Source organism: Myotis daubentonii, chromosome 9, assembly GCF_963259705.1.
Source record: "Myotis daubentonii chromosome 9, mMyoDau2.1, whole genome shotgun sequence".
In the NCBI taxonomy this organism is placed as follows: Eukaryota; Metazoa; Chordata; class Mammalia; order Chiroptera; family Vespertilionidae; genus Myotis; species Myotis daubentonii.
In genome coordinates this window covers 84,458,890-84,484,605 of record NC_081848.1, presented here as the reverse complement: position 1 = coordinate 84,484,605, position 25,716 = coordinate 84,458,890, and the positions used below count along the sequence as shown (strand labels likewise).

General features: G+C 62.3%; 3 protein-coding genes across 11 annotated transcripts; 1 reads left to right on the top strand and 2 right to left on the bottom strand.

The window, feature by feature from the left end:
- Positions 1–134: 134 nt before the first annotated feature.
- On the bottom strand, positions 135–8,066 carry PSMD13 (proteasome 26S subunit, non-ATPase 13). The gene is made up of 13 exons (XM_059710529.1): positions 7,933–8,066; positions 6,768–6,846; positions 5,269–5,303; positions 5,141–5,196; positions 4,861–4,904; positions 4,608–4,694; positions 3,496–3,667; positions 2,623–2,702; positions 2,424–2,549; positions 1,873–1,935; positions 1,090–1,170; positions 830–946; positions 135–446 (listed from the first exon to the last, which is right to left on the bottom strand). Exons 1-13 carry the CDS (start codon positions 8,025–8,027, stop codon positions 351–353), a joined length of 1,131 nt encoding a protein of 376 aa, XP_059566512.1. The 5' UTR covers positions 8,028–8,066; the 3' UTR covers positions 135–350.
- Positions 8,067–8,115: 49 nt separating this feature from the next.
- On the top strand, positions 8,116–20,458 carry SIRT3 (sirtuin 3). 8 transcript variants are annotated; one of them, XR_009454520.1, is made up of 8 exons: positions 8,655–8,789; positions 13,753–13,941; positions 14,049–14,281; positions 15,760–15,860; positions 16,706–16,867; positions 18,147–18,356; positions 19,465–19,569; positions 20,079–20,458. XR_009454520.1 is itself a non-coding variant. In XM_059710531.1 (7 exons), the coding sequence occupies exons 2-7, from the start codon at positions 13,895–13,897 to the stop codon at positions 19,483–19,485; spliced, it is 774 nt and encodes a 257-aa protein (XP_059566514.1). In that variant the 5' UTR covers positions 8,116–8,203; positions 13,753–13,894; the 3' UTR covers positions 19,486–19,885. The 8 variants fall into 8 exon arrangements, 6 of the variants coding, with proteins under 6 accessions (XP_059566514.1, XP_059566517.1, XP_059566513.1 ...); XR_009454519.1 differs by having other exon boundaries at positions 20,033–20,458; XM_059710531.1 differs by lacking the exons at positions 8,655–8,789; positions 20,079–20,458 and adding an exon at positions 8,116–8,203 and having other exon boundaries at positions 19,465–19,885.
- Positions 20,459–20,625: 167 nt separating this feature from the next.
- On the bottom strand, positions 20,626–25,670 carry RIC8A (RIC8 guanine nucleotide exchange factor A). Of its 2 annotated transcripts, XM_059710527.1 has the most exons (10): positions 25,468–25,668; positions 25,186–25,233; positions 24,521–25,105; positions 24,075–24,166; positions 23,461–23,611; positions 22,664–22,759; positions 22,451–22,595; positions 22,089–22,233; positions 21,731–21,850; positions 20,626–21,181 (listed from the first exon to the last, which is right to left on the bottom strand). In XM_059710527.1, the coding sequence occupies exons 1-10, from the start codon at positions 25,549–25,551 to the stop codon at positions 21,061–21,063; spliced, it is 1,587 nt and encodes a 528-aa protein (XP_059566510.1). In that variant the 5' UTR covers positions 25,552–25,668; the 3' UTR covers positions 20,626–21,060. The 2 variants fall into 2 exon arrangements, with proteins under 2 accessions (XP_059566510.1, XP_059566511.1); XM_059710528.1 differs by lacking the exon at positions 22,664–22,759 and having other exon boundaries at positions 25,468–25,670.
- Positions 25,671–25,716: the final 46 nt, after the last annotated feature.

Below are 25,716 nucleotides of genomic sequence, written 5' to 3'. Positions count from 1 at the left end.
GTCCCGTGTGTGCAGAGACGCTCTCCTCTGAGGGGAGGCCAAGGCCACTTCCCCCCAAACCCTCCCATTCCCTCTCCCGCCTCATCTCTGCAGACACAGGCCTGCCCTGGAGGGCGTGCCAAGGGAAACCAGAGGACACGGCAAAGGCGTTTATTGCGGGGCCCTCGGGCCACCTGGGAACCCGCTTACACGGGGGGGGGGGGGGGGGGCAGATGCCCACACGCAGGGCCCACCCTCCCTGCGGGCCCGGAGACACCACGGTCCCGCTTTCACAGGAAGAACAGTCCTGCCCAACAGAACCCGCCTCGGCAGGGAGCCCGTGGCAGGGAGTGGGCGCTGCTGGGAGGACTCTAGGTGAGGACGTCGTGCGCCTGATGCTCCACCAGCATCTCCATGCTCTTGACATCCGTGCACCAGGACTCCAGGCGGTCCTTCATCCCCTGGATCTGAGGGCAGAGAGCACAGAGTGAGGCAAGCAGGGCCCTAAGGGGGGGGATGGGGACACGGGGACACGGAGCTGCACAGGCATCTCCCCACAACCACATTTCACACGCTGGCAGGAAAGAGAGCCAGCAAGCACAGGAAATCCACAGGATTAAATTCCAGCAAATGTGAGGACAGATTTAGGCTCAAATCACAGAAGCAGGAACGTACCTGATCAGAGGACCAATTTTAGGATTAAGAGGCACCATCAGCATGACCAGCACTGTTACCACAATCGCTTTTAAACACAGGGTTCAGGTCCCAGGTGGCATTAAACTAGGTTCCCTGACACCCTGCCCGCGGCAGGAGCCCGCCCGCGCCCCTTCCTTCCTGGTGGCCCCGTCACCTGCTGCAGATCCAGCACGCGGGGCTGCACCCAGGTCATGTGGACGCGCCCGTCCACCTCGTCGATGCTGCCTTTCACCAGCCCCACCGACAGCGCCTTCATCACCAGCAGCTCCACCTGCGCAGAGGGCGGTGTCAGGCGGGCGCCAGCGCTGCCAAGTGCCGGGGAGGACGCCGCTTTTCTGTGGTTTGAGTCGGGGAGCAGGGTGCCCCCACCAGGAGCGCGGCCCCCCTGGGACAGCCCCAGTCCAAACACTATACCTCGTTCACGCTGATCTTAGAACTTTTGGCAATTTCTTCAAAAGTGAGTTGTCTGTGATTGGCAGGTCGTGTGAAAGTCATCTGAAAAAATTTTTCCAAATAAGAACTGTCAGAGAACTAAACAATAAGGACACTTTTATCAATACTTGCTCTGGAAATGTAGACGTTAGTACCTCTACACTAAAGCTTCCTTTGTTTTTTATTTTTATTTACTTATTTTCATTTTGTAAAGCTTCCTTAACATTAGCCACATATCTCATTAACAACCAGCTTCCAATGCTGAGGTGAGACGGTAAGACTAGCCGTTTGGCAGCTTTCTGCAAGTCACTGCTCACACCCTGAGCAAGTGCTTGGCGCTGGGGACAATGCACTGAGCCGAACACAAGGCCCTTTTCTCCGAAGGCTCAAACTCACCCGCCACCGTGGCTCAGGGGCTGAGCGTCGATCTCTGAACCAGGAGGTCAGTTAGATTCCTGGTCAGGGCACAGGCCCGGGTTGCAGGCTCCATCCCCAGTGTGGGGCGTGCAGGAGGCAGCCGATCCCTGATTCTCTCTCCTCACTGATGTTTCTATCTCCCTCTCCCTCTCCCTGCCTCTCTGAAAGCAATAAAAATATATTAAAAAAGAAAAAGATATCAAAAGGCTCAAACTCTAGCGGGAAAGTCAGATGGGCTGTAGACGAGGAGCGGCGAGTGCCAGGAGGCGGCAGCCACCTTAGCGCCGATGGTCCCGCCAGGCCTCTCTGAGGCGGCTCCCAGCACAGAGGGTCCCGGCGCGCGCTCACCTCCATGAGGCAGAGTAGCTGGATCTTCCTCAGGAGCTGAGCTTCGTTGGCGGCGAGGTCAGGCTGCGAGGAGAGAGACAGGTCACCTGACCAGCAGGGGGGACAGACAGGCTCCGGACCAGCATCAGGTCCCGGGCTGCGCTGCGCTTTTCGTAGGAAATGACCAGAACAGTGCCCAGCGGGAGGCTGTTTCCCAAGACTAGGACCTGACCGGCAGGGCTGTACCCCTGTCAGACCGCAGGGGCGGCCGCGGGGCCTGAGGAGCACTCCTCCGTTCCAGGGACGTGTCCTGAGGGAAGACAAGTTCCCAGCTTCCCTGGGGCAGCCCAGGCGGCAGTCATCTGCGGAGGGCAGAACCACACCCAAGACGGGCTCCTGACCCCAACCCCGCTCCTCTCCCCGCATGCGCAAGGTCACTCTGTCGGAGGCCTGTGTCCCCCTCCCCGGCGCTGTCTGCAGGGCGGAGCATGACAGCTGCACCTGAGCTGCCTGCCTCGGTCTCCCCAGCGCCGGCGGGAGAGGCAGGCGCAGGCGGCGCGGCCGGGACTGACCTGCTGGCCCCAGGCGGCCTTCAGCGTCTGGAACTGCTCCACGTTGCCGCTGTTGAAGGCATACAGGGTGTCAATCAGCCACTGCCGGTCGGTGCCCCTCAGCGACTCCAGCACGGGGTGCATGAGCTGCGGGACAGAGCCGGTTAGCTGGCAGCGCGCCGTGCCCGCGGTGACGCGTCTGTGCCCAGGGCCCACTTACGAGTTCTCCGAAGTTAAACACTCCCTCGCCGAGAAGTCCCGCCAGGCCCAGCGTGAACGCTCTCTCCTGCTGCTCCGGCACTAGGAGACGACACCCCGTCACACACGTCACGAGCCCCGTCCGCTCGGCCTTAAAGGCCTCACAGGGAGAAGCGGGCAGCGCGTGCTGGGTGGTCACGGCAGAGCTGACAGGCGCCACCGTGCCAGCGCTGGGTTCAGGTTACGCGGGACCCGCCTTCCCGGGCTCTGTGGGAAGCGCACTCACTCCCTCACTCCCCCCAAATCCACGTGGCGACCTACAGTTCCGCTGTGTGCTCCCCGCCCTCGGATGGGAGAGCGAGCCCCTCACAGACCTCGCTCAGCCCCTTCCACCTAGGACTGGCCTCCTTTGTCCCACCCAGAAGCCCCTTGTCCTCTGGACACAGCGGCTGCCTTGCCCCCGGTGCTCCCCGAGATGCAGTGATGCAACTCACTACACTTCCAGGAGGTGCTGGTCTGGAAACCTCTAAAATCTGCTGGAATTTCCTTTGCAAACACACACTCACTGCACTCTCCCCAAGACTCTGGTCACTTTCTTTCCTCCCTCAAATCCGTGAAAGGTTTTTGTCATTCACTCCCCTGGGCCTAGCATCTGTCGAGGGTCTCAGGGCGGGGGCGGGGTCCAGGCACTGACGGGGGGGGGGGGGGGGGGGGGCCGGGGGCAGTCGGGCTCATTCCTCCTGAACCAAACAGCAAAGGGCGGACAGCGTGGAAACTACAGCTGCCACCACCTTCCCGCTCCGACCACGGCTTCCTGACCACGGGGTGCGGCCCCCGAGGGCCTCCTGAGACCCGCTGCCTCCAGCCCCTCCCGCCGCGGCGTCTGCAGGCCCACCTGGCAGGTCCTTGATGTCAACGCAGCCCAGGAAGCGCAGGGCGTCCTTGTAGTAGGACGCGTGGCTCCCCACCGTCTGGTAGTACTTGCTGGAGAGGTCGTAGAAGCGGCTGTGAACCGACGTCACCCCAGGCAGGTTGCTGAGCATCTCCTCCACGTCTTCGATGGTCTCCTGCTCACAGGGAGCAAGGGGGCCTTGCTTTAACTCACAGCGTCGTCAGGTGATAGGTGACAAGGTAAGACGCACACTGCTTTTCATTTGGGTGTTAAAACAGAACTTCAGCCCAGCCAGGGGAGCTCGGTGGGGCGTCCACCCCTGCACCAAGAAGCTGCCAGTTCGAATCGCAGTCAGGGCACATGCCCCGGCTGTGGGCTCGACCCCCAGAAGGGAGTGTGCAGGCGGCAGCCGATCGATGATTCTCCCTCTCCCTTCCTCTCTAAAATCAATAGATTAAAAAATAAAAAAGCTCCAGGACAGGAAACGGACATGATGAGGATGCAGAAGAGGCGGGGCAGCAGCGTGCGACCGGAAGGGCGGACCCTGGTCAACAGGGGCCACAGGCTGTGCCTGGTGGAGGCTGTGACCCCTGCAGGGCCAGCACTCTGGGTTCTGCTTGTGGGTAACGGTGACTTACCAGCAACTTACCCTCAAGCGGTTTTTGAGGAAAAAACCACACACACAGAATGATGGGCAAAGCGGGAATGTTAACCACCTGAGGTAAGGGCACAGAGAGCTTTATGCTATTCTTGCAACTTTCCTGTCACTTATTTTAAATAAATAGTTAAAGGAGGGAAAGTAGGATTTCCCCCTGTAGTTTTTTTTAATCATTGCTGCTAACCCTCATCTAAGGATATTTTCTCCATTGATTTTTAGAAAGTGAAAGGGAGGGAGGGAGGGAAGATCAATGTGAGAGACACACCGGGAGCGGATGTCTCTCCCACACACACTGACCGGGGCCGAGCTGGAACCTGCAGCACAGTAGGTGCCCTTGACCAGGATTCAAGCCCATGGCCCTTCGGTGCGCAGGCCAGCGCTCCAACCACTGAGGCACTGGCCAGGGCTTAAAGAACCTTTGAAACCACAGACGACCCTGTGCGATGGCTCAGCTCACCTTTGTGACCTGCAGGTCCCCGATGTTCAGCTTCAGGGCGCCGATGGCCGTTTTACAGAGGATCACGGCCTCGTCGCTGCTCTTCACCTACAGACGCGGAGACAAGGAACCTCAGAAGCGCGGGCAGCGGACCCGCAGCAGGGCCCCCGCACCCCGCGTGGCTCGCGCGGGCACAGCCTGGTCTAGGGCTGTGGACAGTGAGCACAGACACAAACGCGTGTTTCAGAAGGTCTGGCTCCAGCGTCACACGTACCTTCTCACGAGTCTTCTCCAGAAAAGTAAGCGCCACGTTAGGATCTAGAAAAGGAAGCAGAACCAGCTCAGAAGCACGGCCAACGGGCTCTTTACAGACGGGTCCCACCAACCAGCACGCTGTTCAGGGGGGTCATCTTCAGGTTTGGACACAAAATAAGATAAAAACATTAGAGCCGGATATTTCCTATCAAAATGCAAAAAAGTCCCACTCCGTATGTTTCGAGGCCACGGAAGCAGCTGCCACGTGGACCCGGTCCTGTCAGCAGCAGGCCACTCACCCGTCATCTGTCTGACCACGTGGAGGATGATTTCCACCAGGGACAGGGGGTTCACCCTGAAACACAAGCACAGCCGTCAGCACGCGGCACCAGCACTTTCCTTCCCAAGTCAACAAGCAGAGTTGTACCTGTGCTCGAAGTCACTGATGAAGTTCTCGTACAGCTGTGGAGCCAAAACATGGAGAAAGTCACAGGACGCCTGGCATCTGCAGACCCAGCCGGGACCGCACAGGGCCGGCACGTTTCCCAGGAGACCGCGTTTGGTTATTAGGGTCACACAAGCGTTCACCAATGGACGCGAAAGCCAGCTGGGTTGTCTCTAGCTTGGGGCTTTACACCGGCCCTAGAAGGGTCTCCTGAAGACCAATTCTCATTTCCTCCTCAAAGCACTGAGTGGAACAGGCCACCAGCGCGAGGCCCAGGGCCCTAGCAGATGAGAAGACTGCAGGCTCACGAGGTCCCATCTCAGATCCCCAGCCACGCAGCAAGCACCTGGCGCTTCCCCAGGCTCCGCTGGGGTCCTGGCCTCGTGAACAAATAAATGGCGTCGCCAAGAACTCAGGAGCAAGGGAAATCAAAGCACACAGGTGGAGCAGCCCAAGGGAGAGGCTCCCCCTGGCTGGTGTTGCTCAGTGGATAGAGCATCGGACTGCGGACTGAAAGGTCCCGAGTTTGAGTCCCGTCAAAGGCACATGCCTGGGCTGAAGGCTCCATCCCCAGTGAGAGGTGTGCAGGAGGCAGCCTATCAATTATGCCCTCTCATCACTGATGTTTCTCTCTCCCCTCTCCCTTCCTCTCTGAAATCAACAAAAAAGAATATATATGTTAAAACAAAACAAAAACAACAACAAAGGGAGAGGTTCCAAAGGTTATTCCAAAAAAGTGATGGGTTCTAAGGAATGCAGAGCAAAGAGGTGGCAAGTTTGGTGCAGGAGAGGGACAGCTGGAGAACACTCCAGATGTGCCAGGCGGCGGGAGCATGGCCGCCTGCTGGAGAAACCCTGCCCTGTGTAGCGGGAGTATTTCCGAAGGACAGACAGCGGGCGGGCGGTCAGGGCTGAGCCTCGCAGACACGTGCTCACACGCCTGTTCTGACGAGATATGGGAGTGTGCTATGACTACACTTTAGGGATTTAGAAGACAGAACGTGCATCACTTATTCGCTGTGATCTATGGCAAGTCACGAAACCTCTTCGCCCTGCTTCTATGGCAGAGTCGGGTCACAGCACGGCCGTCTCCCAGTGCTGCTGTGAAGAGTAAATGTGTGGCCGAAACCGGTTTGGCTCAGTGGATAGAGCGTCGGCCTGCAGACTGAAAGGTCCCGGGTTCGATTCCGGTCAAGGGCATGTACCTGGGTTGCGGGCACATCCCCAGTAGGAGATGTGCAGGAGGCAGCTGATCGATGTTTCTCTCTCATCGATGTTTCTAACTCTCTATCTCTCTCCCTTCCTCTCTGTAAAAACTCAATAAAATATATTTAAAAAAAAAAAAAAGAGTAAATGTGTGAACAGTACCTGACACAGCGACTGCTGGCTCAGCCTAGCGTATTGCTATTGCAAAGCCCACTGCGATCTCAGAGTCTCTGAGCACATTTATGCCATGTGACCTAGCATGGCAAGTCACTTACCTTAATAAGACCATCCCCTTGGGCAAAGCACGGGTCCTGCACAAAGTCAAGCACCTGCAGCGTCAGCTGATGCCACAACCTGAAAAATGTAAGACCGAGAAACTAATGTCCGGTCACAGGCACGGCCAGCCCTGGTGCGGGAGCAGCGGCCTCTCCACTGTGCGCCAGGATGGGTGCCACCGAACCCGCCTTCTTTCCCGGCTCCACTCCTCCACGGTATGACCCCCGAGATCGCCTCTCCTCTCTGAGACCCAGCCTCCCCAGCGATGAGTGGAGAGCTCTTTCCAGACCACCTCCCCGGGTTCCTGTGAGGTGCGGCTGGAAACAACAACTCTGGAATCGTGCCCATTCCAGCTGAAACCCCCGCTCTCCCACCTGGCAGCCGAGCGCCTCAGGGAGGGAGCTTACACTGGCTCGTTGCCTCATCTGTGAGCGAGGTGACTGAGAGCGAGTCCAGGAAAACCTCTGGAACGACAGCACGTTTGAAACCAAAGGCTAGTTTTTACGGACGCAAATAGAAGGCCTTGAAAAATACCAAGTGCTGCCCTGGCCGCGAGGATCAGCGGCTGAGCGTCCACCTGTGCACCACGAGATCACGGTGGATTCCTGGTCAGGGCACATGCCCGGGTTCCCGGACTCCACCCGCGGGGGTGTGTGTGCAGGAGGCAGCCGGTGGCTCTCTGCCATCATTGATGTTTCTATACCTCTTCCTTCCTCTCTCCAATAAAAACGTATATTTCCTTAAGTATATTCTCATTTGTTTCCCAGAGGAAGGGAAAGGGAGCGCGCAACCAAATGCAGAGTCAACGCGGAAAAGGCAGACCCGCGCCGGCCCCCGGACCCCCCGTCCAGGGGGAGCGGGCCGCGGGCAGTCAGCAGGACAAGGCCGAGCGCAGGACGCCAGGACCCGCTGTCCACAACCAGGCGCGGGCTCGCTGGAGGGGAACGAGGGTGACATCACCGCGCAGCCCACAACCCTCTCCTGAGACCAGCAAACTCGGACCTCCGCACGGCCCCTCGACAGGAAGGCGAAGGCAGTGACCCCTGGGCCCCCAAGGCCCCGTCCGCGTGGCTGCCACCCCGCTCCTCGGACCCGACCTCCCCCGCAGGTCGGGGCGCTCCCGGCCCCCGCCCGCCCCCTCCGCGGCGTCCGCCCCGGCCTCACTTCTTCGTGTAGAGCTCCTCCAGACGGTGCCACACGGCGGCCTCGCCGGGCCCCGAGCTCTGGCTCTGCTGGAGGAAGCCTGGCACGTCCTTCATGTCGGCAAAAGAAGCCAGAACGCCGCTGCCACAGAGAAGTCCGCGCCGCGGGGACGGCTGCCGGAAATGCTCACTCACTTCCGGCGCCGCGCCGCGCGGGGCACGCCGGGAGCGCCGGCGGCGGCACTGGGCGTCCGCCGGTTGTCAGGGTAACCGCGCCACTGGTGCCCTGAAGGGTGAGGAGTTCTCGCCTAGGGTCAACGGCCTGTGTGGCCTCGGCCCTTGTGGCCCGCAGGTTCCTATCGCAAGGGCGGCGGTGACAGGACGTTCCTAGTGGTGTCTCGGGACACAGCGTGCGGGCGCGGCCTGCTCTCTAGGCGCTCACGGAGCGTCCCCGCCCCCCGCTGGAGGAGGTGGGCGCGCGGAGGGAGACATGCGCACTCCTGCTGGGGTCTCGGGGCGGAGCTCTGCCGGCTGGGAACCGCCTTCACCTGGCGTCTACCGCCCCCGGGCCGCGCAGGGCGGGGCTGGGGTAGGGAGACGCGGGGGGCGGGGCGAGCGCGCGGGGGCGGGGCGAGCGCGCGGGGGCGGGGCGAGCGCGCGGGGGCGGGGCGAGCGCGCGGGGGCGGGGCGAGCGCGCGGGGGGCGGGGCGAGCGCGCGGGGGCGGGGCGAGCGCGCGGGGGCGGGGCCGTGACCGGGCGAGGGGACGACGACGCGAGCGAGCGGGCTCCGGTGAACATGGCGCAGTGGGCTCGGCCTGCTATCCGCGCTCTCAGGCTCTGGGGCCCGGGCGGTGAGCTGGCCTGGGCCCGCCGGCCTCGGTTCGTCCGGGTAGCAGCCGCGGGGCGGGCAGGGGCAGACGGGTGCCTCGGGGCGGCCGTGGTGGCCGGTGGCCGGATGAAGGCCCGCAGGGGGTTCAGTGCCCTGCGAGGCGAGGCGACCCTCGGGCTCCCCGCGCGTGGTGGGCGGGGCGGCAGCAGAACCTGAACTGTCCGGAGCGTTCCCGGCTCAGTTCTCGTTTCTTCTCGCGGTTCCCGGGGTGGCCGGCGACACCCACGTGCCGGTTGTGGACATCGCGCCCTTAGTCTGGTCTGTACCTGCCCTTCGCTTAACGGTACGTCTAGGACTTACTGTCATCTCAGAACCGGCGTTCTCTGATTTGTACAACTCTCTCATTGAAGTAGTTGCTAATCTCTAGTTACTACAGACAATGCTGCGGTGAATTACCTAGTTTGTAGCTCACCTTTAAAAAATATATATATTTTTATTGGTCTCAGAGAGGAAGGGAGAGGGAGAGAGAGAAACGTCCACCCACGGCCTCCTGCAGGATTGGCCCGCAGCTCCCCACCCCCGCATGTGCCCCGACCTGTGTAATCAACCTGACCTCCGGTCAGCGTTCACCCACTGAACCCCGTGAACCCCTCGGCCAGGCTGTAGCTCACCTTTCGGGTAAATGGGTGCCACTCCTGGGTCCAAAGCTGAGCGCACTTTTATCGTCCCCTGCGAGGTCGTGCAGGTAGCGCCCCACCTGCGCGTGCAGAGCCCCCCACAGTCCTGTGGACTCTGGATCCTTGTGTGGGAACTGAGCTACCCGTGGAAAGCCCCTAAGGCCCATGGTTGTTAGGAAACCAGTTTAACTGCCGGTAGTGGACGAGTCTTCAGAAAATGGCGATACAGTCACGGGGTGCCACCTTACACAGCTCCTACCAGCCGTGAGAAGTGAGAGGGGGTGATACCGAGGAGTCTTCTTCACCCCCAGAAACCTGTAAACCCTGGGTCTGCGAGGCACAGAGGCGCTGGGCAGACCTTGCTCCCTGCAGCTCGTGTGGTCCCAGGCTCTGCAGGCCGTTGTGAGGGTCGTAGCTGAAGAGTGACCTGAACTACCAGGGGTCGCTTAAGGACCCGGACTATCATTAAAGGACTCGCCACCCCTGTCCCAGAGCAGGAGGCACCGGCTTTCTGCTGTGGAATTTCTGCCCTTTGAGGTGTTTTTTTTAATACATTTTATTGATTTTTTTTACAGAGAGGAAGGGAGAGGAATAGAGAATTAGAAACATCGATGAGCCAAAACCGGGTTGGCTCAGTGGGTAGAGCGTCAGCCTGCGGACTGAAGGGTCCCAGGTTTGATTCTGGTCAAGGGCGTGTACCTTGGTTGCGGGCACATCCCCAGTAGGGAGTGTGCAGGAGGCAGCTGATCGGTGTTTCTCTCTCATCGATGTTTCTAACTCTCTCTTTCTCTCTCCCTTCTTCTCTGTAAAAAATCAATAAAATATATTTAAAAAAAAAAAAAGAAACATCGATGAGAGAGAAACATCGACCAGCTGCCTCCTGCACACTCCCTTCCAGGGATGTGCCCGCAACCCAGGTATGTGGCCTTGACCAGAATCGAACCTGGGACCCTTCAGTCTGCAGGCTGACGCTCTATCCACTGAGCCAAACCGGTTAGGGCTTTTTTTTTTTAAATTATTATATTTTTATTGATTTCAAAGAGAGGAAGGGAGAGAGAGAGAAACATCAATGATGAGAGAGAATCATTTCGGTGCCTCCTGCACGCCCCACCTTGGGGATGGAGCCTGCAACCCGAGCCTGTGCCTGACCAGGAATCTGTGACCTCCTGGTTCACAGGTCGATGCTCAGCCCCTGAGCCACACCTGCCGGGCTGCCCTTTGAGTTTTGATTTGGGGGCTCTTGTGTGACCTCATCCTTTGTTTCCCTTTCCCAGGCAGCACCCATGCTGGCTCCTCAGGGTCCCCTACCTCCAGTGACTCTTACTCCATGTGCCGTGTACACTTTGTCACACATCTTAAGTATATTCTGGACGTTTGGTAAAATCCTGGCCATGTGTTCCCCAGGCGAGCAGTGCACATGGGGGTCCCTGCGTGACACCTTACCCTCAGCCGCGCTCAGCAGTGGTTAATAGCTTCTCCGGTTCAGGCTTATTTGCAACCCCACCAAGCAATCGTCCAGTTTTCCACACACTCAACTCAGTTCTGACACCAGCCCCTGGAGACAGCGCCAGACCCCACAGTGAAGGGCTCAGCCTCCCAAGGCTGCTCCCCACCTCCGGTGCCAGTCCAGGGGGTCAGTCGTGCTTCTGACCCGCTGGCTGTCGGTCGGAGCGTCCCGTGATCCCCTCAGGTTTGATTCATTTGCTAGAGCAGCTCACGGGACTCGGGAAACCAGTTCAGTTACCAGATCCCTGGCTTATTAGATTAAAGGGCAGGCACAACGGGTGGGGAGGTACAGGCCCGGCCTGGACGGGCCCCCACGCATGGCTCCAGTTGGCGTGTGGGGCTGGGGGCTGGCACGGGCCGCTCTGGTTCCCAATCTGGAAGCGGAGTCCCCCCTTTTGTTCTTAGGGAGGCTCCAGCCCGTCCTGAGGGGGTTTCCCGAAGCCCCTCGTTAACCTCAGCGGTGGGGTTGAAAGGGCTTTGCTGTAACGACCCCATTTCACCTTTCTGGCCCCCAGTCGGCTTCCGGAACTGAGGGTAAGAGGCCAAGTCCTGCAGCAAGAGCTGCTCTCGTCACTTAGGAAATGCCGTGTGCGGCTGTGAGCCGTGGTGGGAGAAGACCAAATGCACTTAGAAACCCCAGGACCCCCACTTGCCTCTGTCCTGCAGTTCCCTTAGCGGTCTCTAGGGGGAGCTCAGTAAGTGTGTGTTTCCTTCCTGACCTTCTGACCAGCTCTCAGCAAACCCCTCCGGCAGTGGCTTGACTTGCAGGCAGAGCTGAGGTCTTGGGTGCGTTAGCCCCGCTGGGGAATGGGCATCTGTAGGAGCTGGGCGGGGCGGGGCGGGGGAGGGGGTGAGCGCCTGCTCTGGGAGGCCCACAGCTCTGGGTCTTTCTGAGGAAGAGAATTGTCGCTGCCTTGCTTGGCTTTGGCACTGAGGCTCAGGGTGTTTGACGATGAGACAGGCGGCAAGCTCGGCCTTGCATGTGTGTCCCTCTTTCTCCCTCTACGCCGTCAGGCCTGGGTCACCCAGGTGATGCTTTGTGTGGCCGGAGAAGTGGCAACACAGGAGGTGCGTGCGGACCGAGTGGCAGGCAAGCCCTGAACTGCACGCGGCTGACCCCAGAGTGGAGTGAGGGACGCTGCCCTGAGGGTCGCTGCGTGAGGGGAAGGGGTGGCCCGAAAGGGAGCTGGGAGCCAGGACTGTCGCCTTGCAGAGGCGGGAAGGGACGTCTCCCTGGGCCCAGCAGCGGCTTCCTTCGGAGCTGGCCTGGACTCTGGGAGCTGTGGAGGCGCCGCGGAGCGAGGCGGCCCGGTGGAGGCGCGGGAGAACCGGGGAGCCCCTTGGGCTGAAAGTGTTGTGTCGTCAGTCAGCGAGCTGCATGCAAGCCGCCTTCGCGAGCCAAGTAGTTAGGATCTCCATCACGCGCGGGCTCAGAGGGAGGGGTCTCCCACAGCTCTGAGCAAAGACGTGGAGCACGTTTCCCTACTTGTACCTTCCGGGCTCTGTCTGCGGGTTTTACGAAGAGCTTCTGTGCGAGTGATTTTTGCAGACAGCTCGTCATCTTGGATACGCAGTGAGCAAGCACTTGGCATGAGAATATGGGAATATTATCGGTATTAGTCTATTCCGTTAGACGGCTAGCTTGCAACGTCACACAGTTAAGTTTTTATATTTTTCTATTATTCAAACGAAGACAGTTGTTTTACAGAATAAGGGACTACCTAAAAATAACAGGGTTGACCTATAGAACAAGGGACTGAGAATAACAGAGTAGTTCAAACAGCAGTTTTCCGAAGGAGGGATCGCTCTGCTTCAGAAGGGGCGGGATGTGAGGCTCGTGTCTGGAGGGGACCGTGGCTGAGACGCGGGGACCCTGGGCGCCAAGCGCTGCGGCCCGCAGCCTGTGGGGCAGGGCGTCGGCAGGGGCTCGGTGCTGGCTTTGTACGGAGCGGAAGGAAAGCACAGCAGGCGAGAGGGCGTGGGGTCGCCTCCTGGCAGACAAGCCCTAAGGGTCCTGCCGTGAGCCTGAGGACGTCCGTTAGGGGCTTGCTTCTTTCAGGGTCGCAGGTGAGGTAAACACTCACTTTCCGGTTGTGCGTCACCGTCTGGGGAGGTTGTCCGTTCAGTGTGTTGCCTCTGCCCGTCAGGCTGGAGGGGTCTCTGCCCCGGGCGCCGAGCGCAGCCCCGTGTTCCTTGGCAGCTTTTGTTTTCCTCCTGGTGCTGCCCGAGGCCTCGCCGAGCCCGTGGCTGGTTGGCTGCGTGTCTGGCTCCTTTCCCGGTGGCGGACCCTCTCGCTCCCGAACGGGGAGCCGCCCCGTCGGGCCGTGCCCGCCTCTGGGTGGCGGTGGACGTTGGGTCGCAGCAGGTAGCACCCCTGGCTGTCAGGGTGCGGATGCTTCATTCTGGAAGGGTCTCCACAGCCCCTTTTCATCGCGACAACATTTGGTGTGAAGTCTAAGTTCAACTTTCTTTAAAGGTCACTGGGTCTGTGTCCCACCAGTGCGAGGGTGGCCGGCTCTGCAGAGCGGGCCGCAGCCCATGGGGGGCGCCTGGCTCCGGCCTGAGCCCTGGGGCGGCCCCTCAGCCTGGCCCTGACCGTGGGTGGGGGGGGCGGGCGCTGCTTTCCTCGCACGGTTCCCACTCGCAGGAATGGTTCCGCCCTGAGTAGGACGGCTTTCAGCGTGAGCCCAGGACGCGTTCCTGACGGGAAAGGCAGGCTGGGGACAGGAGGGACCCTGGCCCTCTCAGCGGCGGGGTGGGGAGGGGCAGACGCTCCTCTGACCGCCCGATGGGCTGCCTGGCGGCTCCCGGCCACCCTCCCTTCTCTCAGTTTTGCAGGTGGAAGGCCGCCCACGTGTCTTTCTGCCGGTGTCGCCGGTGTCTTTGGAAACGGAGGCGACAGGACGCAGGAGCTCTTCTTGCAGGACGTGGCCGAGCTGATCCGAGCCAAGGCCTGCCAGAGGGTGGTGGTCATGGTGGGGGCTGGCATCAGCACGCCCAGCGGCATCCCGGACTTCAGGTGCCGCCCTGCCCGCGCCCCCCCAGCGCCCTCCCCCGCCCCTCCCCCCCACTCCCCCCCCCCCCCGCCCCACTCCCCTTCTTCTGAGGCTCTGGCTCCTCTGGCAGGTCTCCAGGGACCGGCTTCTACAGCAGCTTCCAGCACTGCGACGTCCCGTACCCGGAGGCCATTTTTGAACTCACCTTCTTCCTCCACAACCCCAGGCCCTTCTTCTCGTGGGCCAAGAAGATGTACCCGGGGAGCTACAGGCCCAACGTGATCCACTACTTCCTGCGGCTGCTCCAGGACAAGGGGCTGCTCCTGCGGCTCTACACACAGAACATCGACGGGCTGGAGCGAGGTGAGGCCGCCCAGGGCCCGTCCACACCCTCCCTCCGCGGCGCTCACCGGCCGCTCACCAGCACCTGCTGTGGTGCCTGGAGGGAACTGGAGCTGACACCGGGCTCCAGGGCTGCTCGTCTCCTTTCTTACCTGCTGTGACGGAGCTGCCCGAGCCCGTGAGGACCAGTGCAGTGAGCCCTCACCCCGTCCTCGCGCGCTCACCCGTCCTCTCACCTCCAGATCCTTTTGAAGCAAGTTCCTCACGTTATACATTTTATCTGCAAATCCATCATGGGTATCTCTAGCAGACAAGGACTTTTATTTTTATTTCTTTTTAATTTTATTTTATTGTTTAAAGCAGTGGTTCTCAACCTTCCTAATGCCGCAACCCTTTAATACAGTCCCTCATGTTGTGGTGACCCCCAACCATAAAATTATTTTCGTTGCTACTTAACTGTAATTTTGCTACTGTTATGAATCATCATGTAAATATCTGATATGCAGGATGTATTTTCATTGTTACAAACTGAACATAATTAAAGCATCGTGATTAATCACAAAAACAATATGTAATTATATATGTGTTTTCCGATGGTCTTAGGCGACCCCTGTGAAAGGGTCCTTCGACCCCCAAAGGGGTCGCGACCCACAGGTTGAGAACCGCTGGTTTAAAGTATCACAGATAGTACATATGTCTCCTCCCCCCCCCCCCCCCCCCATTGACCTTCCCCTGGCCTCCCCTACCCCCTGGCACATCCCTCACCAGATAAGGACTTTTAAAATGTAATTGCGATATTATCATCATGCGGAGGACTAGTGATTCCTCACATCATCAGGCTCGGGGTGTGGCGGGTGGTTTCTCGTGCGGACGGAGTGGATGAGCGGCGATCCCCAGATGGCGCTGAGCCCTGAGCGCTGCCGTGCGCCTTCAAGGAGCACGTGCTGGGCCCTCTTCCTCCTGCAGTGACGCCGACCTGTGCCCATGGCGACAGGGCCAGCTGCCCACCACGCAGCCAGGCATCACCTCGACTTCGAGAAATGCTTCCTTGCTAGCAGGTCGTCCAGCAGGGGGCGCCCCGGAGGGACTGTGTGCTCCCTGGCCCTGGGCTTTCCTGGGTGTGGAGTCAGGACGAACCGGGGGGAGGCCCCCTGCAGCTGGGACCGTCTGGCCGCCCACAGCCTTCAGGAGCCACCGCCGGAACAAGCTACTGTTGGCTGTTTCTCCACAGGTTTTGGAAATGTGTTGCATTTCTGTTGCTTCCTCACCTTTACTTGGTGTCTGTGGAGTGGGGTGTCTTCCTCCGCGTGGCATAGTTTGATCTGAAGGTGCATCAGATGTGCTGGTGCTGTTGACGGGCTGTCTTCACCGAGGCTGGCTGGTCGGGGAGCCCCTCTCTGAGCGAGGGACTCCGGGGCCCACGCTGTGCTCTGGGGCCTCGGCCTCCCCCCTCCCCACCCCCGCCCCAGCAGCGGGCTGAGCTGTGGTTTCCCTTCCAGCGGCCGGCATCCCTGACTCCAGGCTGGTCGAAGCGCACGGCTCCTTCGCCTCGGCCACCTGCACCGTCTGCGGCAGAGCCGCCCAGGCGGAGGGCTTCTGGGTGAGTGGCCGGGGCCTCTGCTTCGCAGGCTGACCCTGACCCGCAGGCGTGTTGGCTTATGAACACGTGTCATAAAGACCGACGGTCGTAGTGGGGAATGTCTCTATGTTAGGTTAGAACTGCCATACGTGCTTGCAAAAGGCGAAGGCAGGACGGAGGTACAGGGGGAAGGTGACTCCCCACCAGCCACCTGTCCCAGGTGGGTGTATCTTTGTGCATCACACACCCACCTCCTCCCACACGCAGCCCCGGTGTGTGTGGTGCGGACCGTGTGCTTAAAAGGACAACTGCCCTCCAGGAGCGCAGGGCCGCGGGCAGCGCGGCCGTGGGGGGAGGTCTGCCCGCTGTAGCTCCTCCGGGGACGGGGCGGCTTGGAGGCCTGCAGTGCTTCCTGTTGGCGGAGCCGTGAGGCCCAGGCCCACTCGACGGTGGGCCGGCTCCTTCCGGCGGAGTGGGTGGAGCTGGGCATCTTAGCGATGGCGCGGGCCCTGTCTTTCATTTGTGTTGAGGTGAAGGTCACACAACCCAAGGTGACCTGTGGTGAAGGCATCTCTACCGTCACCGTGGTGTGCAGCCACCCCCTCTCTAGTGGGAAACACGTGCTTCACCCCAAAAGGGAACCGGGTCCACACATCCGTGAGCCCGTCCCGCCACCGCGCCCCCCGGAGTTGGAGGCACAGTAGCGCCTCCCCGCAGCTGGGCGCTGAGACCAAGGGGCAACCCGCGTGGAGCAGCCGCTCCTTAGCACGTGGACTGGTCACGCTGCTCAGCTGCGGGCGGGAGAGCTCGTTGTGCCTGTGCCCGTCATGGTTGTGCTGCCTCCTCGGCCCTTCCCGTGTCCCCAGGCCGAGGTGATGGGGGACAGGGTCCCCCGCTGCGCAGTCTGCACCGGTGTCGTGAAGCCCGACATCGTGTTCTTTGGGGAGGCGCTGCCCCAGAGGTTCCTGCTGCACGTGGTGGATTTCCCCGCCGCAGACCTGCTGCTCATCCTGGGCACCTCCCTGCAGGTTGGTCCCAGGGCGAGGGGGCAGTGGTACCGGGAGAGTGTGGGGGGTCCAGGGGGTGGTGGTGCAGGGAGAGTGTGGGGGGAGTAGGGAGTGTGGGTGTGTGGTGCAGGGAGAGTATAGGTGGGAGTAGGGAGTGTAGGGGTGGTGGTGCAGGGAGAGTGTGGGGGGAGTAGGGAGTGTGGGTGTGTGGTGCAGGGAGAGTATAGGTGGGAGTAGGGAGTGTAGGGGTGGTGGTGCAAGGAGAGAGTGGGGGGAGCAGGGAGTGTATGGGGAGAGCAGGGACAGTGTGGGGGGAGTAGCGAGTGTGGGGGGGAGCAGGGAGTGTGGGGAGAGTGTAGGGGGAGTAGGGAGTGTGGGGGGAGAGAGTACATCCAGCCCCAAGAGTTGAGAGAGAAGAGATTATGGATCTATGACATTTTTTGTTGTTGTTGTTAATCCTCACCTGAGGATGTGTTTTCCATTGATTTTGAGAGTGGAAGGGAGGGAGGACAGACAGGAAAAAAGAGACATCGATGTGAGAGACACACATTGATCGGTTGCCTGCTGCACACGCCCTTGATTGGGCCAGGGATCAAGCCTGCAACCGAGGTACATGCCCTTGATCTGAATTGAACCTGAGACCCTTCAGTCCACAGGCCGATGCTCTATCCCAGCCGTGGGCAAACTACGGCCCGCGGGCCGGATCCGGCCCGTTTGAAATGAATAAAACTAAAAAAAAAAAGACCTTACCCTTTTATGTAATGATGTTTACTTTGAATTTATATTAGTTTACACAAACACTCCATCCATGCTTTTGTTCCGGCCCTCCGGTCCAGTTTAACAACCCATTGTGGCCCTCGAGTCAAAAAGTTTGCCCACCCCTGCTCTATCCACTGAGCCACACAGGCTGAGGCTGTCACACTGACTCTTGAATGAGTCAGGCCTGTCAGGGTCTGCACAGGGAGGGCGCGGAGGGGCCGCCCCCAGTGTGCGGGGCTGAGATGAGCTCCATTGGTCACGGGAAAGGCCACATCTCACACTCAGTGCGGGACCAGGTCCTTGCCCTCGGAGCGGAGTGAGGACAGACCAGACTGCCGTGTGCCCGGCCGTGCTGGGGAGGACAGGTGGTGAGCCTGCCAGGGAGACCCGCCGAGGCTGGCAGTGGGACGGGACTGACTGGGACGTGGTGAGGGAGCAGCAGGAGGAGGGCACCGGCGGGGGTTCCTCTCCCGGGTCCGGTCGTGCGCAGCCTCCTGAGGCCGAGGCTGGACACGGCTCCTCACGTTCTGCCGTGTTTCAGGTGGAGCCTTTTGCCAGCCTGTCGGAGGCCGTGCGCAGCTCGGTGCCCCGCGTGTTCATGAACCAGGAGGCGGCGGGGTCCCTGGCCTGGCGCCCTCGCAGCAGGGACGTGCTGCAGCTGGGGGAGCTGGTGGACAGCGTGGACAAGCTGGTGGAGCTGCTGGGCTGGACGGAGGAGCTGAAGGACCTCGTCCAGCGGGAGACGGGGCAGGTACGGGCTCAGAGAGTGACACTGACCCTGGCTGTCACCCTGGGCCAGCCCGACCTGGGCGGCTGCTCGCACGGAGTGCGGTTCCTGTGACCTCGGGAGAGGGGCCCCGAGAAGCAGCGGCAGAGCCCGCTGGCCAGGGAGGCGGGACCCAGGGGCCTTTGTTCCCTGACATAAAGCAGGACGGCAGCTCCAGGCGGAGGCGCGAGGCTGAGCCGACGGGGCCAGCACCCTGAGACGTGCAGTTCTGTGCGTGTGGGATGGAGCCCGCGGGCGATGCTGACCGTGGCCGCGCTGAGGGTAGAAAGAGGCCTTAGAGCCATGAAGCTCCAGGTGTCCAACCTAGACATGCGGTTACAGAAGATGGGGTTTCCCAGGAGACCCCCCATGTGGCCGTGCTGGGTGACTTCCCCAGGAGGGGCCTGGGCACCTTGACCAGCTCTGGAGGGCGCACTGCAGGCCGGGAGGACCGCCCGCCCGCGGGACTCACCAGGGTGTGCTGGTCTGGTTCCTGAGGCCCCAGGCAGACGTCCCGGGAACCCCACCCTCCGGCTGTGCTGTCACCCCACTGGCAGAAGCCCCCTCTGGCCGCAGCCTCATTTCCTGCCAAGTTGGACCAGAGAGAGCTGAGGCCAAGGGTGAGACTGCCCTGAGGTCTCCGTCATTCCAGGCCTTTCGTTGGGTCTGGTTCTCAGGGCTGAGATGTAGGCTGGTGCCATGTGTCACGAGGAGGCTAGTGAAGACCATCCCGGTCCCGACGCCCACGGGCAGAGGCACAGCCTGGCATGGTCGCCGGCAGCTTCTGGGGCTCCCGCTCGGGCCGACCTCTCCCCACTGCAGGGCTGCAGGGAGCCCTGAGGGCTGGGGAGCTGGTCCTGTAAGACCGCCCTGTGGCGCCTCCTGGTCTCACCAGGTGGAAGTTGGGTGGTGATCTCGGGTTGAGTTGCTGCCCAGGAGGAAGTGCGGGCCGTGGCTGGCTGCTCCCGCGCTGCCGGCGTCAGCTAATGGCGCAGCAGTGTTTGTGGACAGAACGCTTGGCTTTAGGGTCTGTGCCGCTGACTCTGCTGCCCAGGGGTTTCCAGGTCACCAACGGCCCTCTCCTCTGTTCCAGCTCAGCGGCCGGGACAGATAGGGCGCCGTCCCCTAGCAGAACCGGGTGCATGGAGTCACCTCGCGTTTCCGAGCAGACCGCCTGCCTGAAGGACAGCTCGGGCAGGTGTGCGAAGTTTGACCCAGAACATGGACCGGGGGGGGCGGAGCATGGTCCCTGGCACCGTTCCCGCCCTGTTCCTGCTGCGCTGCCCCTCGGTGTACGGAGTCCTGCCCACCCTGCAGGTCCCTCTTCACTTGCCGAGGAGACCCCGCCGACGCAGGCCGCACCACCCCGTGTCCAGGCCTCCACCCGCAGGGCAGGCTCCGCGTCTGTCAGAGGCCTGGCTCCCACGCCCCGCCCTGGGCTCTGCTGGCACGTCCGGCTCCTCGGGAGCGTTCCTGTCCTTCACTTCGGCGTGAAATAAACTTCACTGTAGACACTGGGCGTCCTTTCATTTCGGTCCCCGCAAAGGGAAGGCAAGTGCTGACCGTGTGTGTGGAAAGGGGACATGGGGGGGCCCAAGGACAGAACATGGGTCCCCGCGTCACCCCTCACGTCCTGTTCACCTGATGCCTGCCTTTGACAGCCTCGCCCAGAAACCGTTTGTCCCAGACCCTGCGCCTCCCCTTGAGGCACGCCACTAGGATTAACCTCAGACGCAGACGGCACCCCCACCCCTTCCCAGCTGCTGCCCGCCTGCTCCCTCCTTCCTGGCATCATGGAGCAGTTTAAGGATTCAACTCCTCAGGAGGGTGTCTGGTGGCCTCACTCAACAAGAAAAGACGACTGTCATCCCAGCCAGTTTGCTCAGTGGTTAGAGCGTTGGCCTGCAGACTAAAGGGTCCCGGGTTTGATTCCGGTCAAGGAAACATGCTCGGGTTGTGGGCTCCATCCCCAGTAGGGAGCATACAGGAGGCAGCTGATCCATGATTCTCTCTCATCATTGATGTTTCTCTCCCTCTCCCTTCCGCTCTGAAATCAATACAAATATATTAAAAGACTTGAATGTCAACCTGGGAGAAGTGTTCAATTGTGCAAAGAACAAGCCGTTTCTTTGTCCTTGACGCGCCTTTACTGGGTACTGACACACTCACACACAGACACACGCTCTTGCCCGAAACTCTGGGGTGTTTCGGTGACGCTTTGTGGGACACGGAAGGGTACAGAGTAACGGGCCACGAGCAGCGAGTCCTCATGCGTTTATGAGCCACGCCAGGGGCGTCGACGGAGAGTCAACTGTGAAACTGGGGGAGCTCGGGCGCCGTGGACAGCCAGGGGCAGCTGAGCCAGGACCCAGGAGGCGCTCCCTGGGGACGGAGACAGCACACAGCCCTCGAGAGAGTTTCTGACATTAGTACACGTTCTAGCAGGTTCTTTCCCCAGACCGCCTGGCTCTGGGCTTCCTTCCCCAACGCAGGCCCGCTCTCGGGAGCCACCGCCGCACCCTCCTGGCTCACGAGACCTGCCACCTGAGGAAGCCGGTTTCCACAGTGACAGCAGGACAAGGCCTCAGTCCCAGAGGCGAGAGCGGGAACAAAACTTAGGGAGTGAGGAGCAAGGGGCCGAGGACACGGCTGGACGCAGCACCGGCTCCGCCGGGCAGGGCGGCCGCCCTCAGTCGGGGTCCGAGTCTGCGTCGGAGGAGAGCTGGCCCTCCATGCTCTCGCACACGGCGTCCTGCAGGGAGGTGAGCTGGCCTCGGGGACTCACCCCCATGGGCTGGATGACGCGGTGCCTGCAGGGAGAGGGGTGGTGGGTGGCGTCCTGCTCCGGTGGCCGCCTTTGCCCCCCAGGCTGCCCCGCTCACACTGTCAGCCAGGCCCGAACCCTAACTGCTGCCCAGTGGCCTGGACGCCTGAGGCAGGCTCTTAGTTTTTCTGGGCCTCAGTTCCCGTCATCTGTGAAAGGGACATAATGCTGCCCTGGCCAGTTGGCTCAGTGGATAGAGTGCCGGCCTTCAGACTGACGGGTTCCGGGTTCGATTCCGGTCAAGGGTATGTGCCCACGTTGCAGGCTCCATTCCCAGTAAGGGGCGACCAGGAGGCAGCCGATCAATGATTCTCTCTCATCACTGATGTTTCTCTCTCCCTCTGCCTTCCTCTCTAAAGTCAATAAACATGTTAAAAAAAAAAAAAAAAAAAAGACATAACGCTGACCTCAGCTCTAATCACCGATCCAGAACAGGTGATTCCAAACATGAGGAACAGACCCGCCAGGACGCTAGGCCTCCTCTGGCCCCGCCTCCGGGTCTCACAGGCCGTGGCCCCCCGGCCAGACTGCGTACCTGGAGAGCCGGTCGAACATGTTCACCAGCTTCATGGCCTCGTGCTCCTTCTGCTCCTCCGTCATGCCCTCCATGGGGTTGGGCGGCTTCTCCTCCACCCTCCCGGTCACCGGGTTGATGCTGCTTCCCGGGAAAGGGGCATGGGGGATGCACTGAGTCCCCGGCCAGGAGGGCTGTGGGTGGGGCACTGCCGGGGAGCCCTCTCCCAGAGGCGGCCAAGCAGCTCCTCCCTCGGGCTGGTCCCCCGGGCCGGCCCCTTTCCTCTGTTCTCAGCCGAACTATGGACGTCAGGACCCGTGTCACCCGGGGACAGCCCAGGGCCCAGAGGGTGGGGGAGCCCGAGGGTGCACAGACACACCTGGCCTTGGCCTCCTTGTACTCCTCCGTGTCCGTGTCCTCGTCCTCTGAGTACTGGCCCTCAGGCCGGCCCCCTGCCATGAGGCCCCGGGCAGCCAGGAGGCCGGCGGCGTTCCCGTAGCCCGTGTACTTGATGAAGCGGGGCACTGTGGGCAGAGGCGGGGCGGGGTCAGCGTGCGCACTGGCCGGGGTCGGGCTGGTGGCCGGGGCGGGGTCAGTGTGCGCACTGGCCAGGGGCGGGCTGGTGGCCAGGGCGGGGCCGGGGGCGGGCTGGTGGCCGGGGCGGGGTGGGCTGGTGGCCAGGGCGGGGCCGGGGGCGGGCTGGTGGCCGGGGCGGGGCCGGGCCCGGGCGCCCACACTCACCGCTCTCCGAGCACAGGACGAACAGGAACTCCTCGGCCACCCGCTTCACGTCGGTGTCCAGGTGCGTCATGAGGCGCACCAGCCTGTTCCGCAGCAGCTCCCCCACCTCGGGCCGGGTCTTCACGTCCCTCAGCGGGGGCAGCACCTGGGGGAGCACCCGTCAGCCTGGCCTGCAGGGCGGGGTGACCAGGGCCCGCCCGGCCGCTGCCATACCTGGGACTTTAGGAACTTGCGGGCGGGGCGGTGCAGGCGGGCGCACTCGGTCAGCACGCTCAGCACGGGGGCCACGCCCTCCTTCAGCCGGTGCGTCTGCGGAGGAGCCGGCGGTGAGGCGGTGAGACCCCAGGCCGGCCACACGCACCACGCGCTGGTCTCAGGGAGGGACCGGGTGGGACTCCCAGGCCTCACATGGGCTCTGTGGCTCGACTGCTCCGAGTCCAACTCCCTCACCCACACGCCAGGGTTGTGGGAAACACAGCATTTCACGCTGCTAGGACACCACTGGCACCAAGTCGCCCTCAGAAGACGGTGGCCAGCTAGCAAGGACAAACCCGCTCCTCTGCAGGGAGCGCTGCAACCCCGCACCGCTGCCTGGTACCTCCCTGCACCCCAACACCAGCAGCGGTAGCGACAGTGGCAGGGACAGATGGTCACAGCCATGTCCAATGCCAGCTGTGACCAGCTCTCCGTGCGTGTGGACGACGTGGATTCCAAGGGACCCACTGACCCTCCGTCTGGCTCTGTGGCCTCACAGCACCTGGGAGCTCCCAGAGGGCCGGTGAGAGCCCGCCCGCCGGCCGGTGTCGAGCAGCTACAGGCCTCAGGAGCCTCTGGCTCGGGGTTCCTGTGGGTCACGGGGCAGCAGGTGCTGGTCCCCAAGAGATGCCTGTGCACAGTGACACTGAGTCCAGGGTCCGGACCCCTCAAACATCTAAAACATAAGCACTACTGAGCTGACCACCAGCCAGTGGGAAGCAGGGCTCCTGGGCAGTCCCGCAGGGCCCCCCCACCTGGTGCAGGCGCTTCTCCAGGAAGCTGAGGAGGGCGCCCATCACGTCCATGTTCACGCCCAGGAACTCCAGGGAGCCTTTGCGCGGCTCCAGGGCCAGCAGGACGTCCAGACACTTGACGGGCAGGTTCCCCAGGAGGTTCACTGCGTGGCTGGGGACAGAGGGAAGGGGCTGGGTAAGCCCAGGCCCCTGTGCAGCACGGCTCTCGGTGCACCTGCTGGGGCTACCCGTGACACGAGCCAGCAGCCAGGGCCCTAAGGAGCGACACGGGCCGGAGCTGAAGGGGGGACTGGTCTCAGGGGCGCACGTGGGGAGGGTCCCCGAGGAGGGCGCCCCGCCTGCCACCCGTTTAGGCTGAAGCATCCCAGGCGATCTCCAGAAGCCAGCACCGGCCCGAGCGCTGGTCACTGGGAAGTGGGGAGAGACCAGGCCTTCCCTGCCACTGCCCAGGGCCCTGCGGCCCAGCCCTGCCCCTCCCCCGGGCTTCTGTCTCAGCCTTTCTGGAAACCCCTGATGCTGGTCCCCCCCAGACGGGTGTGGGTGCTCTAGGGCGAGCTGGGACCACCGTCCAGACAGGTGACTGCCCCTCCCCCCAGCACGACGGCCCGCCTCACCCGTGGAACTCCTCCGTGCGGTCCCCAGCAGCGGCCACCATCACGCAGTGCCGAAGCAGGGTCCCCAGGCGCCGGTAAAGGGCAGCGTCGTCCTGACCAGAGAGAAGGGGGCTCCTGAGGCAGAGAGCCACACCCGTCCCGCTGCCAGCGAGGTCCTGCTGCCTGGGCCACGTGTGCGGACTGTCTCCTCTAATGCAACCCCCCCCCACCCCCCCAGAACGGCCACGGGCTCCTTGAATGACACACTGTGCAGGGAAGTTGCCCTGAGCCTCTGGCCACACAGCCTCCCGCGCCCTCAGGAACCTCCCTGGATGCCGCTGCCCAGAACCGACACCCCCTTGCTGCGGGCTGAGCGTCCTGTCCGAGGCCGACACCCGACACATGAGGGTGCCCCTCAGCGCGGCAGGTCCAGGAGGCACCAGCCACGGGCGCAGGGCGGCCCTCACCTCGTCCACTTCCCTCCTGACGGAGTCGAAGGTGATGTTGAAGAGCACCTTGAGGACCTCCATGGCCCGCTCCGTCTGCTGGGGAGGGAGGCGATCCGGGGGGCTCTGGCCCCGGGCCACGCCCAGCGTCAGCTGCAAGGCCTCGGTGAGCAGGGGCACGCCCCGCAGCTCCTGGAACAGCTGCTGGCGCACCTCGGGGCGGAGTGCCGTGAGCAGGAACAGGAGGCGCAGGTCAAAGAGCTGGACCTCGTGGGGGAAGCTGCTCTCCCCGTGCAGCCCCACGCGCTGGGCGAGCCTCACCACCAGGCGGGCCTCTGCTGCCAGCGCCTGGGCCTGGGGGCTGCTGAGCACCAGGTTGCACAGGCACTTGAGGGATTCGAGTACCACGCCCATGTCCAGGGGCCCAGGGGCCGCCCCCTCGGCGACGCCGGCGTAGCACGCAAGGGCCTGCAGGCTCTGGCGGCTGGTGAAGGCATCCAGGCAGCTGCGGTCCCTGGACAGGATGCGGATGCTCTGCAGCCAGGTGACCCGGCGGGAGGGGGGCAAGTCCTGCTCCAGAACCGAAACCAGCAGCTCCGCCAGTCTCTGCGGGGAGAGGAGAGCGGCTCCACCCAGACCCCCACCAGGAGCCACCGGCCTGCCCCCCGCCCGCGGCCAGCACGCACCTGCCTGTCCTCCTGTTGGGCAGCATCGAACGTGAAGCTCTGCGAGTTCTGCGGGGAGACGGGAGGCTCAGGGCACAGGCCGCAGGCACCCCCGGAAGGATGGCGCCCCACCTCATTCACCTGCCCCAGGTGCGCCGCCGGCCTCCCCAGCCGCGCCCCGCAGCCTCGGCGCCGCGCCCGCCGCGCTCGCTCCCCGTCCCACTCCCGCACCTCCGCCGACCACGCGCGAGCCCCACCCTGCCCTCTCCGCCTCGCACGTCCCACGTCCACGGTCCCGCTCACCTCGCGGTTGTACGCGCGCAGAGCCTCCATGACCACGTCCTCCTCCCCGGTCTCCAGGGCATCCGCAACCGCTCGGGGCTCCATGACGACCCGGGCACCCGGCGCGGGGAAGGCGGGAGGGGCCGGCTCCGCGGTTCCGGGGCCCAGTCCGCCCGCCCCGCCCAGGTTCGGCGTGCGCGGCGCCGCGGGGGACGGAGCCTGGGCTGTGCGCGGGCGAGGCGGGGGCGGGGCGTGCGCGCGGGGCGGGGC

Coding starts and splice junctions, on each gene's coding strand:
- RIC8A (XM_059710527.1), bottom strand. CDS start 25,551: ATGGAGCCCCGAGCGGTTGCGGATGCCCTGGAGACCGGGGAGGAGGAC. Junction 25,106..25,185: donor CCCAACAGGAGGACAGGCAG/GTGCGTGCTGGC, acceptor CTCTCCCCGCAG/AGACTGGCGGAGCTGCTGGT. Junction 21,851..22,088: donor TACAAGGAGGCCAAGGCCAG/GTGTGTCTGTGC, acceptor CCCGGGAAGCAG/CATCAACCCGGTGACCGGGA.
- PSMD13 (XM_059710529.1), bottom strand. CDS start 8,027: ATGAAGGACGTGCCAGGCTTCCTCCAGCAGAGCCAGAGCTCGGGGCCC. Junction 2,703..3,495: donor TGACATCAAGGACCTGCCAG/GTGGGCCTGCAG, acceptor GTCGTCTCCTAG/TGCCGGAGCAGCAGGAGAGA. Junction 947..1,089: donor CTAAGATCAGCGTGAACGAG/GTATAGTGTTTG, acceptor CCCTCTGCGCAG/GTGGAGCTGCTGGTGATGAA.
- SIRT3 (XM_059710530.1), top strand. CDS start 8,707: ATGGCGCAGTGGGCTCGGCCTGCTATCCGCGCTCTCAGGCTCTGGGGC. Junction 13,942..14,048: donor AGCGGCATCCCGGACTTCAG/GTGCCGCCCTGC, acceptor CTCCTCTGGCAG/GTCTCCAGGGACCGGCTTCT. Junction 14,282..15,759: donor CATCGACGGGCTGGAGCGAG/GTGAGGCCGCCC, acceptor TTTCCCTTCCAG/CGGCCGGCATCCCTGACTCC.